Source organism: Melanostigma gelatinosum (assembly GCF_949748355.1).
Source record: "Melanostigma gelatinosum genome assembly, chromosome: 11".
Classification (NCBI taxonomy): domain Eukaryota; kingdom Metazoa; phylum Chordata; class Actinopteri; order Perciformes; family Zoarcidae; genus Melanostigma; species Melanostigma gelatinosum.
In genome coordinates, this window is record NC_136644.1 from 2,547,573 (window position 1) to 2,562,605 (window position 15,033).

The following is a 15,033-nucleotide window of genomic DNA, read 5'->3' on the forward strand; positions in this document are numbered from 1 at the left end:
TTAATGTATGAGACGATGGAGCAGAAAGGCTTTCTCCACCCACTCACACCACAAAGACATTTGAGGCTTCCAGTCAGAAGCATTTACAAAGAAGCAAGTGTCATTTCTTAAGAACTTGCTCGACATACACAGTTTCAATTATGTTGAGACAATAACCACACAATAAACACACAATAAACACATATGGACACATCAGGTTTGACTTAAAATGTAAAAAATAACGTCCCCTTCGTTGGTGAAACATGATTGTGCACGTGTAGCAGATGAGTTATGATGGGTACAGGCCTTTTTCACAAGAACACCAGTGTTATTACTGATTACATTAAAGATGGCTCTATTCCAGTGACCCAGTGAGCCACAGCAATGAAACAGTGCGCTACCATACAAAGTACACAAAGTATCAGGATCCTGAAACTGAAGCAGCTGAATGGAATCCAGACACTTTTCCCACTTTGACGTGTCAGAGTGTTGCTGTTGCTCACACGTTCAGTTGTGGCAGGTCACGCATTCAACCTCACACAGGCTACTCAATGTTGTTGTTTTTAAAGATGTAGCCTATAGGTGTGGTCAGGTACGGGCAGGTGAGTCAGTCTGTAATGTTTTATTTTAGTTGCAAGTGGCCTCGTGCTGTTTGTTCACCATCTATATGTACATTACTGTCTGTCTTGTTGTCTGTCGCTTTGTCTGTCTGTCTGTCTGTCTATCTACCTACCCACCTGTCTGTCTGTCTGTCTGTCTGTCTGTCTGTCTGTCTGTCTATCTGTCTGTCTGTCTATCTGTCTGCCTTGTTGTCTGTCTGTCTGTCTGTCTGTCTATCTATCTATCTATCTAAATGTGTTTTTTTTGTGGGGGGATGTGCACAGATTGTAAAGGCATCTGAGGCAAATTTGTGATTTTTAATTTTGGGCTGTACAAAATAACTTGAATTGAATCTATCTTAATCAGGTGTGTTGTTTAATGACTTACTTTACTTCCAGTTAAGTTTCAGCGTAGACTCACTCTTTGTAGGACATGTAGCTACCGATAAGTCAAATGTATTGAACACTAACTGTCTCGATGAGTTACGGTGAGACTGTCTTTATGTACTTCTGTTTTGTTTGAGTAGTCAAACACCGGTAGGGGCATGATTTCATGCCTGAATAGGACTGAACCAAGAGTGTCAACCCTGTGGGGGGTGGTCAAAGTTACCTCACCTCTTTATCAGAAGCTGGTGAATCAGTTCAGATCATTGGTGTTTTGGAGAACATGAGTATGTCATTACTATGAATGTGTATACGTGACTGAAGGTGCAGCTCTCGCTTTGTACCGTTTCGTTTGAAGAAGTAGAAACACAACACCCCTCGGAGAAAATGGTTTCTCCCGCGTTGTCCGGCCGAGCGTGGGGACTATTTTGACTGACATACTGGCGAGCACACACACACACGCACACACACACACACTCAACTGGTTTGTCAAGTTACTGAACGGGTGAGTGAGCAACTCTGTGAACGAGTCTTTGTGGAAGTTTGATAAGCTGGTCGCTTCATGTCGCTACCTCTGGATTCCTAAAACCACAGCCTTGTTGTCTCCTCGAAGGTAAAACATTTGTCAACCGAATGAAACTCATTGCCGTGTTGAGTCCGTAACTGAGCTCACAGCCTGCCGAGTTAATTAAGATGTAAACTAACATTAAATGACAACAGACAGCAACACAAGAGAAGTCGGTGTTTTTAAAGGAACGAGCTGACTCGTCAGTTTGTCTGCAGAAGTAATTAAATATTCACAATCTCGGGTGAATGAATTGTCGTCTATTGTGCAACGGCAGGGTGCTTTGTTGTGGAAGATCTCTTGTACTTTATTAATGTCATAAACTTTGGGAATATGAACATTGATTGCCACATCTGTGTGTTTTATCACCGGGGTTTACAGTCGTGTTGTGTCCTTATTCTGAATGAAGGCAGAGAGACGTGCAGCGCTATGGGCCCCGCAGCGCAATAACAGTGCAATTGTGTATGTACATGCATGCCTGACTTAATTGCATGCACATTTTTTCTTTTGTCTGCCCTCATCTCCGCTGTTACCATTCTCTGCCTCCTTTGCTCTTCTTGTGTTTTCCCTTTTTAAATCTGCATTCCCCCACAAACACAAGTTAGTATTGATTTGTACCAAAACACCGAATTGCAGCTCTGCTTATTCAATGTAAGCCCCTTGTTCTTGAGGCAAACCGTGATAACTAACAGATAACTGTTGAAATACAAGTATATCTACTGCAATGTTTGCTGGAGCTTTGTGCATCCCTGCTCCTCTATCCCCCCCCCCCCACACACACACACACAGCACTCTGGGAACTGATTTCCATGCAGTTGTTGAAAGCTGTCAGAGTGGACAGATTCCTTCTTACCCCTCCCTTCACTCTCTGCCTCACCCTCATATCGGCTCATAACTACTCTGTTTTCTCCACTGGTCCATAATGCATGCGATGTCCAGCCGTGCTTTCATTTATGGACAGCGATGCCTTCCTTGTGTCCAGATTATACGGCTCTCTAGTGCACTTCTGTGCGTTTCACACTACTTATTTCCTCCTTTTTTTTTAACGGAACAATGTTCTCTAATTTACTTGTAACCCAACTTAAACTCACATTGACTCACCCATCTGTGTTCTGTTATTCCCATAAGTTGTGTCCCCGTCTTATTTTATTTGGCAATGGTGCAGCTCAGCGCTGACCCTCCAGTCAGGGCGGGTTGAGTGTTTGTCCCACCCTCTTAATATATCCTGTCCTGGCTCTACGGTCTCGGAGCACTTCTTCAACACCAATATTCACACATGCAGACATTTTAATAAGTCACAAAGAGTCACAGCCAGACGTAGTGCACAGTGTTAGAGGATGACACCCCAGCAACACAGTGGTGTGTAAAGGTGTTGTGTTTGTTTCTGTGCCCGGCAGAAATTAAGTCACACAAAAAAGAATCGCCTACAACGAATATATGGAATAGAAAATGGGCCGTTAAGAAAAGTGTAACATGATCCTGGAAACATCAGGTCATGAAAAAAGTATGTGTGAGAGAGAAGCAAAGAAAAAGCAGCAGATGTGTGCAGTAGATCAGTAGGTTGCCTGAATAGAACGGGCACAGAAGCAGGATTACCGGTGCCGGTGGTAGAGCGACATTTTTCAGCCGTTCGGTCACGTATTCAGAGCTGCAGCTGATATCATAATCACTCCAGACCAGAACCAGAAAGACCTCCACCCCGGAGAAAAACCCCGGGCCTCATAATGATTGAAATATTCACACACCCTGTGTTGTTATCAGCCGTTACACATTATTACACATCGAACAAACACAACCAACTGCTCGTGCTGCGGTGGAGGTTTGAATCTTTACGTCTTTGCAGTGCGTGTGAGTCGATGTCGGAGCAGCTTACTGGGAACTCAACCTCCAAGCTCTCTGACGGTGAAGCAACAGTGGAGTTTGCTGTTGTGACTTTCCCAGAATGAGACAAACTCTCTGATGTTTCCCATGTCTGTGTGCAGTTTGGAGGCTTGTTGAATGGCGAGCTTCGCCTCGTTTATCTTAATTACTGGATGTCTGTGGAAGCAAGTAGCAACTCTGCGATACAATGTTGCACCACAGAGCAAAGACTCAACCCTGAGATCCTTTCACAGGAAAACAGCACCTCATGAACTTCGTTCTCTGTGTGGGTGCATGTAAACAGGAAGTGGATCTGACGTTTGTGCTTTTTGTCACTGAACTTTGAACTGAATTTTATAGTTGGCCCAGATATTCATCTTTGGAAACAACATCCAGATGTACGTCAATGCTATTCTTTCACACAGGGCTGCTCGGCCATAACTAGATATTGTCTTTTATATTGTCTCCGAATAATTAATTACAGTGAATCAATTTCAAACCGATGACGTGGTAAAAGGTTTGTTACAAGCTAAGTAGGAAACGACAGTGACTCATGCACATGCAGTTTTATGTTCTTTAAAATCAATTGATGAATTGAATATGGATACAATAATTCAGGATGAATGGTGACTTAAATACCTGAAAAAATCTATTTGTGTTGGCATATTAATGCAAAATTCCGTCATTCCCGTAAAAGGTCATATTCATTGATTTGCGTCATTGCCTACGATGACCTCATAAATCCAAAGATATCAAAGAGAGAACCGCCACACGTCTCTGACGGGCAGGAAGTTTGTCTCTCGAGGAATATTCCATCATCCGACAAGTGCCATTTTAAAAGTGAACCCGCCCGTTTCATGTCATGTTATGTCCTCTTAACTGTGAGGTATGTGGGCATATTATCTGATCAGGGTTTTTATGAAGCCATCGCTAAGCAGAATTTAGAGGTTTTGATTGCGTTTGCTTTATCAAGGCAGGCTTGGAAAGCAAATCTGTTAGAAGAGGTTTAAATAGTCTACAATGCATATCTGGATCCAACTTCTTTAAATCCCATTTCTTTAATATCTTCTGTGATCATGTTGTAAAACAACAGGACGTGTCCTCTCTGGGTCTTTGACCAATGTTGATGAGATTGTTGCGCGTAACTGAGAGCAGATTTTGGATGGGGGGGGGGGGGAGTGGGGGCCTTTTTAAATTTGCACAAAGACAGAGGAACCAGCGTGCTTCCTCCAAACCTCTCATATGACACACACACAATGCATCATTCTGTCTCCTGCCATGAATATTCATCTGGCTGGTGACATTGTGCCATCTGACTCGGTGCACAGTCCTCATCATAAACCACAATGGAGCTCTCGCGACCTAATCCCTCAACTCCATGAGTCACCGTCACCTCACGCTGAAAGCATGCACACATGATGCATGAGATTTTAACAAGTTCTTCATGTGGACTCAGGTAATTGTAGTCCGCGAGACCCCATTCATACTTTAATCCTCATCCAGATACAGATCACATATCAATGAAAAGTGTAAATGACACCTTTAGGCGTATATTCCTGGTCACACGCTCACGTCTTGTTTCCTCACTACGCAGTTACAAATGTGTGCAGGACAAGCAGTGACATGACGAGAGCATTCAAATTCCAAGGATGTGTGTTGGCGTTTCCCCCTCACCTGTAATTCACTCGCTTCCCTTCGCCCCGCCCCCCCTCCCCCTCCCTCTCCTCTCTCAGGTAGCCGAATAAACACCATGGTGGGAGTGGCGCGCGGGTCTGAACAGGAGAGGGTGTGATCCCGCTGCCATTGGTCGACGAGGAGGCCGACAGCCACACGCAGATCAAGACTTTCAGAAGAAGAAGAAATGGCTCAAAATGTTAACCTTGACCTGAACCACCGGCTCATGGAAGCTGGACTGGAGTAAGTGCTCAAGCGGTCCTCTTATCTCTTTACGTTCCTCCCTTTCTCACTGGCGGTGTTTGCTTTGCTGTTTCAATCTGCCGCTATTTAAATTGAAGGCTGTGAGGAAAATAAGGAAGCGAGATGCCGGGATTAGCTGTGCTCTCTGATGTCTTGTTAGCTGCTGAACGGGAAGGCGGATCACGACGTCTCAGGGCTTTCATCTGTGTTTATCTTAAACCGTGTGACCGACTACTAACCTCCACTTCATCGTCTTCAGAAAATCACTCCTGTTTGTTTGGTTGAACCTTGTTTGAATGTGCTGCGCTTGCTTACAGTCTATCTCTGCGAGAACGCTTGCATTTGAAAACAGTACAGGCTTGATCACACTGGCTTCTTGTGCTATCTGTGTGAAAGCACTAAGTCAACAGTAAACTGGACTTGCTGTATTTTCTTGTGGGTTTTCTTCCCTCTTGCTTTAAGACAAAACAGTCGGTCCAGTTTGCTTTGACAGGACATCGAGATAGCTCAGGAAGAGGGTCACACAGAACGCAATCTGGGCTGTGCTGCCCGCAAATGAATGAAAATGACTTCAGAGAGTCTTCCTGGGCTGTTTGGTTGCAGTGAGATGACCGGCACCGTGTTTTATCTGCGGTGTTCTGAGTGACCAACAGTCCTCAATGCACAGGCTCTTTGAACCGAACCTGTATCTCTGAGCCCGTGTCGTCCTCTCGTCAGGAGCCCAGTAGACGAGGAAGGCGTTCACGACTCGTTCAGCCAGCTGATCGAAGAGCAGAGTCAGAACGAAGGACCGCCTGACGCCTTCGAGCTGCAGCAGCTGCAGAGGCGACTGGACGAGGAGGATCGAGGTAACCCCCCCTGTGTCCTTTCCTAACCACTTCTCCTCGACGTCATGAGGTCGAGGCAAGAAATGAAGGAGAATTCACAAGACTTAAGAAAAGACAACCGTGGTGCTCAGAGAATCAGAGTGCACTTACACTCGGCGCTGACGGATGTTTTTGTATTTGAGTAACTTTGTTCAACACATTGAAAAAGAGCACAGCGACAAACTTGATGCCGTACCATTCAAGTAAGTCCAAAATAGAATCGCACCTTCTCGGAAAAATGTTTAAATTTATCCAGAATGCACAATTAAACAGTGATCGTTATTGTCGGCCGAAGGGTGCGTGGCGTTAAATGTTGCTGCCACCAGGAATTGTTGGAAGTGTCTCCTTTTCCTGTCGTAAACAATGGTCCAGTGTACCCGATGCTGAAGGAGATGAATTACATTCAGACCGTACGACCAGACTCTTACTGCTACTCTGTCATTTCACTCAATAAGGAACCGATCGCATCGTGTTTAAGAGCCCTTAGATGCACGCCTGCATGTATTTCTGTAGCAATGTGTCTCTTCTAATTCCACAGACAATGTAGCCTACCTGGAGGATGAGGAAAGACAGGGAGACCCCCTCCTGGGTGAACGTTGGTCCTCAGACACGATGCGGATCCTGTCCTCCATGCCCAGTCGCACAATCGGTGAGTCCTTCAGAAGGCCGGTTAACATACTGAGAAACAAAAGAATTTGACAAATGATGTCGTTTTTTACAGATTTGACACAGCAGCGACACATCCTGATGGTATAGACTGCAGCAGTGTTTGTTGTTGTAATATTCAATACCACATATGTCTTAAGGTGGAGAAATCTTCTACCATCGCTGAGAACAAGGCTGTTTATTATCGTTCCTGAAAAGGTTTCACCGCACAGCAAACACTGTACGCACATTGACAGACGCTCCTGTTGAACGTACATCTACGACTATACATATGTAACCCACAGAGGAAAGGTACCGTGTTAGCATGTGTTAGCATGTGTTAGCATGTGTTAGCATGTGTTAGCATGTGTTAGCATGGGTTAGCATGTGTTAGCATGGGTTAGCATGTGTTAGCATGTGTTAGCATGTGTTAGCATGTGTTAGCATGTGTTAGCATGTGTTAGCATGTGTTAGCATGTGTTAGCATGGGTTAGCATGGGTTAGCATGGGTTAGCATGTGTTAGCATGTGTTAGCATGTGTTAGCATGTGTTAGCATGTGTTAGCATGTGTTAGCATGTGTTAGCATGTGTTAGCATGTGTTAGCATGTGTTAGCATGGGTTAGCATGGGTTAGCATGGGTTAGCATGGGTTAGCATGTGTTAGCATGTGTTAGCATGTGTTAGCATGTGTTAGCATGTGTTAGCATGTGTTAGCATGGGTTAGCATGTGTTAGCATGTGTTATCATGTGTTAGCATGTGTTAGCATGTGTTAGCATGTGTTAGCATGTGTTAGCATGGGTTAGCATGTGTTAGCATGTGTTAGCATGGGTTAGCATGTGTTAGCATGGGTTAGTTCAGTGGAGCCTGTGGACGCTGCCCGCGTTGAGCTCCAGTGTGAATAATACAAACGGACTGTTTCGGTTGAGCAGAGTTTCGTGAGGAAGCTGTTTGTCTGTCATCTTCCTGTCAGCGTCTGGCAGGTCAGGTGCCTCAGCTTGTTGTTGGAGATGACTCGATGGTTATCTGATTTCTGAAGCCACATCATCTTTTTGGTGGTTTAACCGTCAAACTGCAAACATGAAGTATTTTAAATCAACATTTTATCCAAATTAAATCAGTTTATTGTGCATGTTCCATTGATTCTTTCATATTGACTGTAGATTACGATCCCTCTGTGGTTTTCTTGTTTTTAATGTGTATTTCACACATTTATTTACCTAAAGTTTGACTGACAAGTGCCACAGAACAGTAAATTAGACCCGGGGCACCCCTGTTGCTCAGGGGTTAAGACGCTTGTCATTTAAACTTGTCATGGTTTGAGTCCAACCTTTGTTGCTTTTTTTTTGTCACGAGTTGTTATTTAATTCAAAACTAGAGATAAAGACGACACATCTTGAGTTCGTTCAAGAAGTTGTAGAAGTCAGTGTTGGTGGAGCGACCTCGGAAGCAGTAAATGCTGTCGATCCCATCTCTGAACGGTCCGGTCCTCCTCCTCTTGTCAGGGCGCAGCCGGGGAGCCATCATCTCTCAGTACTACAACAGGACCATGCAGCTCCGGAGACGCCGGCAGAGCAGACCCGCCATCCGGGACTTCTCTCGCTCTGCCAGGCCGAGCATACGAGGCTACGGCATGGAGGCGGACAGCGCGGACGCAGAGGGCGCCGAGGGTGAGGAGAACCACGTGATGAGACACTTCAGACAAGAACTCATCCGTGTTTGATGAGTTCATAATGTGATCAACGCTGCCCCTGTGTGTGTGTGTGTGTGTGTGTGTGTGTGTGTGTGTGTGTGTGTGTGTTACAGCGAGTAAGAGGGACCGTTTGGTGAACAACCTGCAGAACCTGTCAGTGAGCGACAGAGTCGGGATGCTCAGAGCGATGCCTCTCAGTGTGGCTGAGAAGAGTGAACTCAGGTAGATGTGGTCCTTGTTCTCATTAGTCCTGTTTGTTTCACTGCGTTTTTCATGTCTCAGCCTGACTCTCTGTCTCTCTCTCTCTCTCTGTCTCTCTCTCTCTCTCTCTCTCTCTCTCTCTCTCTCTCTCTCTCTGTCTCTCTCTGTCTCTGTCTCTCTCTCTCTCTCTCTCCTCTCTCTCTCTCTCTCTCTCTGTTGCTCTCTCTGTCTCTCTCTCTGTCTCTCTCTCTCTGTCTCTCTCTCTGTCGTTCTCTCTCTGTCTCTCTCTCTGTCTCTCTCTCTCTCTCTGTCTCTGTCGCTCTGTCTCTGTCTCTCTCTCTCTCTCTCTCTCTCTCTCTCTCTCTCTCTGTCTCTCTCTCTCTCTCTCTCTCTGTCGCTCTCTCTGTCTCTCTCTCTGTCTCTCTCTCTCTCTCTCTCTCTCTCTCTCTCTCTCTGTCTCTCTCTCTCTGTCTCTCTCTCTGTCTCTCTCTCTCTCTGTCTCTGTCTCTCTGTCTTCAGGAGGTTAGCTTTACAAAAGGAGAAAAGGACAATCACTGGCAGTCAAATCCCCTGTTGCAGTCAACTCAAATATTACATAATCATTGTAAGTCACTCGTAAAACATCTCTCCATGCTCGACTTCCTTTTTATTTCCTCATACGTGGACACCGAGTCCTTCTACCTCTCTCAGGGTTTCTAGATTACCAGTTTATGTTTCTAATGAGCTCTTTGTGAATCAAAGTCTGCTGTAGCTTTGGATCTGATTGTATCAAACGATCTTCATCAGCAGATGAAGTTTAAAGATGTTTCCATGTTTCAATATATAATACGCAACTATTACGCAACTCTTCCTGTTATTGAGTTACAGCCCATTCATGCACACTTTGAGTTCTTAAAGACGTGTCAACGAATATCAATTCTCTCAAATGATGAATGGCACACAGAATAAGAAGACGTTGTGTTTGGGTGTCAGTATTTCATGCAGGTGTTGTTATCAAGGCGGCGTAATCGCTCTGTTGCTCAAGCGTTTACGGCTCTGAGGGTGTGAGTCACAGATTTCAGACTCTAAACCACAAACGTGTGTGTACGTTTTGTCCGGATTGTACTGCTGCATTGTGAGTCACTTTTTGTAGAACGTGGATAAGTTTCTGTCTAAAATAATAATGCATCATGTCCTGTAGACAATAAGTGGCTGTTGTTTTAGAGATTACAGTGATTCTCCCACACGTTCTGCTCCCAGGGTGCCAGACAGAGTTGGTACAGCTGGCTGTCCTTCCTGCACTCCCCTGCAGCTGTGGCAAGTGGCGCTGAAGAGGGTGAGCGGGCGCTTCGGCACTGGCGTCCTCCTCGTACTTCCTGTTCCTTAAGACCCTACCTCTTCTTCAACTTCTTCCTGTTCCTGGTGACGGGTGCCTTCATGTGCTGCCTCAGGCGGTGCACCCTCCGGTGCTGCCCGAGGCGGGGAGACGCTCCTTCTCTGGACTGGAGCTCCTCACCGGAGCGGTGAGCCGTGTGCTGTTGCGACATGTTATTGCATGTTATTGAGCCTCACAGCACTGAATGTAACACTAGGAGAACGTATCTGCTGAGGGGGGGAAGCTCCTCTGTGCTCCCCTTAAATCTCAGTTCAAGACGAGTCATTTTGCAACATCACAACAAGTTAGAATAACAATTACGATTCAATATGCAACTGAGAGTGAAGAGGAAAAAGTAGGAGACATCTCGAGTCCAACAAAAAACATGTGCTTATTCGCACATTTAAATAGTCTTGTTTAGGTCTTTAAACGTGTCTGTAGGGGGTCTTTTAAGTCTGAAATGATACTAATAAGGTAAATATTCATATTCTCCTTTTGTCTCAGGGCTACTTCTCCGACACAGTGATGTACTACGGGTACTACTGTAACTACACACTGAGTCGGAGCTGCATGGATGACGATGGAGGGCACAACGTGTCTTCGTCCAATGGAACCAGGGTGGACTGTGGACTCTCTTACAACATGCCGCTGGCATACTTTTTCACCATCGGAGTATCTTCCTTCATCACGTGCATCATTCTTGTGTACAGGTACAGGGTTGTTGTAGGTCTTAACACAAACTGTACCAACATTACATGTAATACTAATATCTCAGGCAGCATGCTATTGTGCAATTTGCCAACAGCATGTCGAAGTCGTTCGGTCGGAGCTTCCGAATCGACAAATCTCACAGTATTCTGGCCATGAAGGTCCTCTGCTCCTGGGACTTTAAGGTCTTTAAGAAAACATCTGTCAAGCTCATGTCTGAGAACATCTGCACCCAGCTCAAGGTGCATGACAGCACACACGCACAAACGCACTTCATCGCTCTCTGTGTCTCTTTCTTTGTCACATAATCGGCCGGTAGGAATGCGATGATCCTGGCTCCATCCCATAATCCCTCCTCTGCCCCTCTCCCCGTGTCCTCCTCTCCAGGAGCTGCTCGCGGAGGTGAATCATAAGGACGTCAAGAAAACTGTGGGCCAGAATCTGTGGAGAGTGATGGTCCACGGCCTGGCGTGGACCATCTGTATAGCAAGCACCACTGCCTGTGTGCTCGCCATTTACTACTTCTCTGGTCACATGCATCAGGTGAGGCGGGGGGCTTTCAGGGTCCAAAGTCTTTTGTATTGGTGAATACTCAGACTTCAGGCTGTGTTTGTTGTCCTTTATTACGCAGTCTTTGGTCTTTATGTTTCTTAAAGCAGCCATGATGCAGGACGCCCTTCCTGGCGACCGTACTTAGTTTCTGTCAGACTGTCATCCAATCAAAGCCATCGGTAACATTAAGGAGCACATGGTCGTTCTCTCTCCCCAACAGAACCTCCAGCAGAGTTCACGGAGTGTCCCCCAGAACCCCTTGAGCCTGCTGGCTCTCCCCGTGGTGGTCTCCCTCATCAACCTGCTGCTGCCCGGCCTGTTCAACCTCGCAGCCTGGATGGAGGACTACGACTCGCCTTCCGTGCGCACATACGTCTCCATCGGCAGGTAAGAGCAGAGGAACCGCATTTTGAGTTGAAGAAAGCGCCGTACCGATGGTAACATGTCGTGGGCTTGTCTGCGTCTCTAGAAACTTGATGTTGAAAGTCAGCGTGCTTGGAGTCCTGTGCTACCACTGGCTGGGTCGGGTGGCTACTGACCCTAAAAGTATTGGACTGAAGGTAACAAAAGATGGGACATCATGTTGTCCAGGAATATTGATTATCTTGATGAATTTGAGTTGCTCAGTGTGGTACTTCTCCAGTTGATGACTCTGTGCTCTGTGTTGATGATATTGTCTCCAGTGCTGGGAGAGTTTTGTTGGCCAGGAGCTTTATCGTTTCCTACTCATGGAATTCATCTTCACTCTGCTGGACACCTTGTTTGGAGAGTTTCTTTGGAGGTGACCTATATTTGCTTTTTTTGCATTAAGTTTTCAAATGTATTCTCGCTAAAAACACGAGCGCCTCTGAACTCACTTCCTCCTGTTGTCTGCAGGTTGTTTTCTGAGAAGGTGCTGAAGAGGAGGAGGAAGCCAGTGTTTGATATCGCCAGGAACGTCCTTGAGCTCATCTATGGACAGACGTTGGCCTGGTACCAAACTCGCTGTTCACACGTTCACACAGTCTTGTTCAGTAAAGTCAAATAGTTTGTGTGTAATGACAATGAACGTTGTGTTTTTCAGGTTGGGCGTTCTCTTCACTCCTCTCCTGCCTGCGGTGCAGATTTTCAAACTCCTGCTGCTGTTCTACATTAAAAAGGTACGAAAAGGAAATACTCAAAATACAACAACAGTAAATCCTTTAATTTCCCCGGTTATTACTTCGTGTTATACTTGAAATGATCATCTGTGGCGGTGTGCCTCCAGAGACTCCCTGCCTGTTAGACAGCTTCAGATGTTTGTCTTCTTTCAACTCTGGACATCTGGTCTCATAACTGTACAGTATGTGTCGTATACCACATAATAATGCTAAATGCTGTCTTATTTTGCCGTTTGACTTCTTGTCTGGACCATGAACGTTCGTCTGTGATCACAGCAGTTTGACATCATCTCTCCGTGGAGCCCTAGCTTTTGTCAGATTTGTGATGATGGAGGCGGTGACCCTGGACTCTGGTCTCTGTTTTCTCTCCCCACAGGGCAGCGTGATGATGAACTGTCAGGCCCCCAGGAAGCCATACAGAGTCAGCCAGATGACCACCGTCTTCATCACTCTCCTCTGCTTCCCCTCCTTCCTCGGTGCCTCTGTGTGTGTCACGTACACCATGTGGAGGTACATTTTTAAGCCATCCCAACCAAAAATAATCGTTTTCTTATTCGGGTTTGGAAAACAAATGGCCTTACGTGACACCTTCTTTAATACTAATAAACACACATTGTATGCACACACACTGCTGTCTACGGACGTCTAGATTCTTGTGATGATCAAAGTCTGATCAAAACAGTTTATGACTGAAGAACAGCTGAAAAAAGGTGTTGTCGGGTATAAAAAGGACCATTTCGTAAGTGTTTGTTGTTGTAATACTCATTTCATCCACAAGAGGCTGAAGTGCACCACTCAACACACAATATAAGTACCTTTTTATTTAGAGTGCATGTTGAAATTAAAACATGGATGCTTTTAAGTCTATTCAGAACATTAGTGTTGTTTGGAGCGTGGCCGTTAGCCGCTGGTGCCCGTTCGGAATCGGCCGATCGGCGTGGCCCCCCCAGAAGTGTGTTGTTGCTTTCTGACTCCAGGGAAGTGATGAAGAGTTTGGTTGTAATGTTTAAAGGACCACTGCGGACGACATGCTCAAACCTGAAGTCTAATATTCTTTGCGCACTGATTATTGTTAGATCGGGGGTGAAACTGCTTGCCAGAGCTTTGTCTGCGTGGTCGTGATGTTGGATGCTATTGGACACTTGCCAATCATGGCCAGAGTAAAAAAACAATTCTCCTCGGAGAAAGATCAAAGAAATGAAGAGTCGTGTGTGACACAGGCAGTCTTAATATCTGTCCTCAGCCTCACTCCCTCCTCATCGTGCGGTCCGTTCCGTGAGCTCAAAACGATGTTCCAGGCGGGGAAGCGATGGGTGGAAGCGCTGGAAAAAGACAATCCCAACTTGTCCTGGCTGGCCACGGCTCACTCCTACCTGGTGGAAAACCCTCTCTTTCTGTTTGTGGCAGCAGGCATCTTCCTGTGAGTACACACACACACACACACACACAGACACAGCAAGCTGGCATAAAGCAAGCAGCAGTACACCATCATTCTGCTTTATTATTGAGTATTACGAGTGCTGAACTGGTCGGTGCTGGTTGTATTGATCTGATGCACTCTGTCGGTTCCTCCCGTCAGGATTGTCATCTACTTCCACAGTCAGGTGGTGGACGGGCAAAGGAAGATCATCGGACTACTACAGGAGCAGATAGAGAATGTAAGACATCACCGGCATATAAACGGCTCTGTGTCTCTATCTGTCAATATGCTGATCAATCTGCTTCGTCCCCTCTCTGCGCAGGAGGGAGAGGACAAGAAGTTTCTGATCACTCGCCTCCAGTCGATCCACGAACAGAAACGAACCCCTGCTCGAAGACTCGCCAGTCAGGTCGGTCTCTGCTGCTCTGGTGCTTCACTAAAGCAATCGTCACACGCCGGCCTCCTCTTACCTCCGGTGCTTTGCTTTATTTCATTTTCCTTCAGGACTCCCGACGTTGAGATCCTCCAGTCGACAAAGATGCTCAATTCTATGAGCACTGATGTCTGGAGAAACCTCAAACCAGCTTGGATATAACTGGAATAATAAAAAGGAAGGACACTGCTGTATATGACCAAATCCAAATGTATTATTCATTTTACATTTGGCTACGAATTTACTGGCAAAACAAACCGAGTGGAGACATCGGGCGACACAAAGCTGTCTGCTTTATACGGTGCTGTTTATCGACGACATGCCTGAACTCAGACTTCAGGAAGTCAAATGTTAGACGGACAGAAAAAGTGATGTTAATCAGTTCACGTGGATTTCAGTCATCTCTCGTAAAAAGCACTTTCATATCAACTGTGAACAAATAGTTTTTAATATTTCTGGTGCAAAACACTGTATGTATGCTCCAATGTTTTTTTTAATGCTTTGAGCTTGTTTTAAATAATTTTATTAGTATGCATGTTGTACATTCTAACGTTGGGATCTTGTGGATGTGAGTATGATAATACTGAAAATGAAATCTTGTTTTTCCATTTTTTTCCCGGTTTTCTTTGTTGCTCCTTTAGGGGTGACAACTGCCACTGTACTGTCACACTATAGTGATTAAATTATGTTTTATCATATCAGCACGTACTTGTTCTACTT

At 45.5% G+C, this 15,033-nt stretch overlaps 1 protein-coding gene across 1 annotated transcript; it reads left to right on the top strand.

Moving 5' to 3' along the window:
• Positions 1-1,443: 1,443 nt before the first annotated feature.
• tmc6b (transmembrane channel-like 6b) lies at positions 1,444-15,011 on the top strand. The gene is given in 25 exon segments (XM_079277781.1): positions 1,444-1,575; positions 5,121-5,304; positions 6,022-6,152; positions 6,709-6,819; positions 8,319-8,483; positions 8,620-8,728; positions 9,227-9,311; positions 9,947-9,991; positions 9,993-10,052; positions 10,054-10,080; positions 10,082-10,121; positions 10,124-10,209; positions 10,566-10,771; positions 10,867-11,011; positions 11,157-11,312; positions 11,542-11,708; positions 11,791-11,881; positions 12,005-12,102; positions 12,198-12,293; positions 12,385-12,460; positions 12,837-12,970; positions 13,704-13,880; positions 14,040-14,118; positions 14,203-14,289; positions 14,385-15,011. Coding segments are annotated over 24 exon segments (2,442 nt in total). The 5' UTR covers positions 1,444-1,575; positions 5,121-5,248; the 3' UTR covers positions 14,400-15,011.
• The last annotated feature ends 22 nt before the right edge of the window (positions 15,012-15,033 follow it).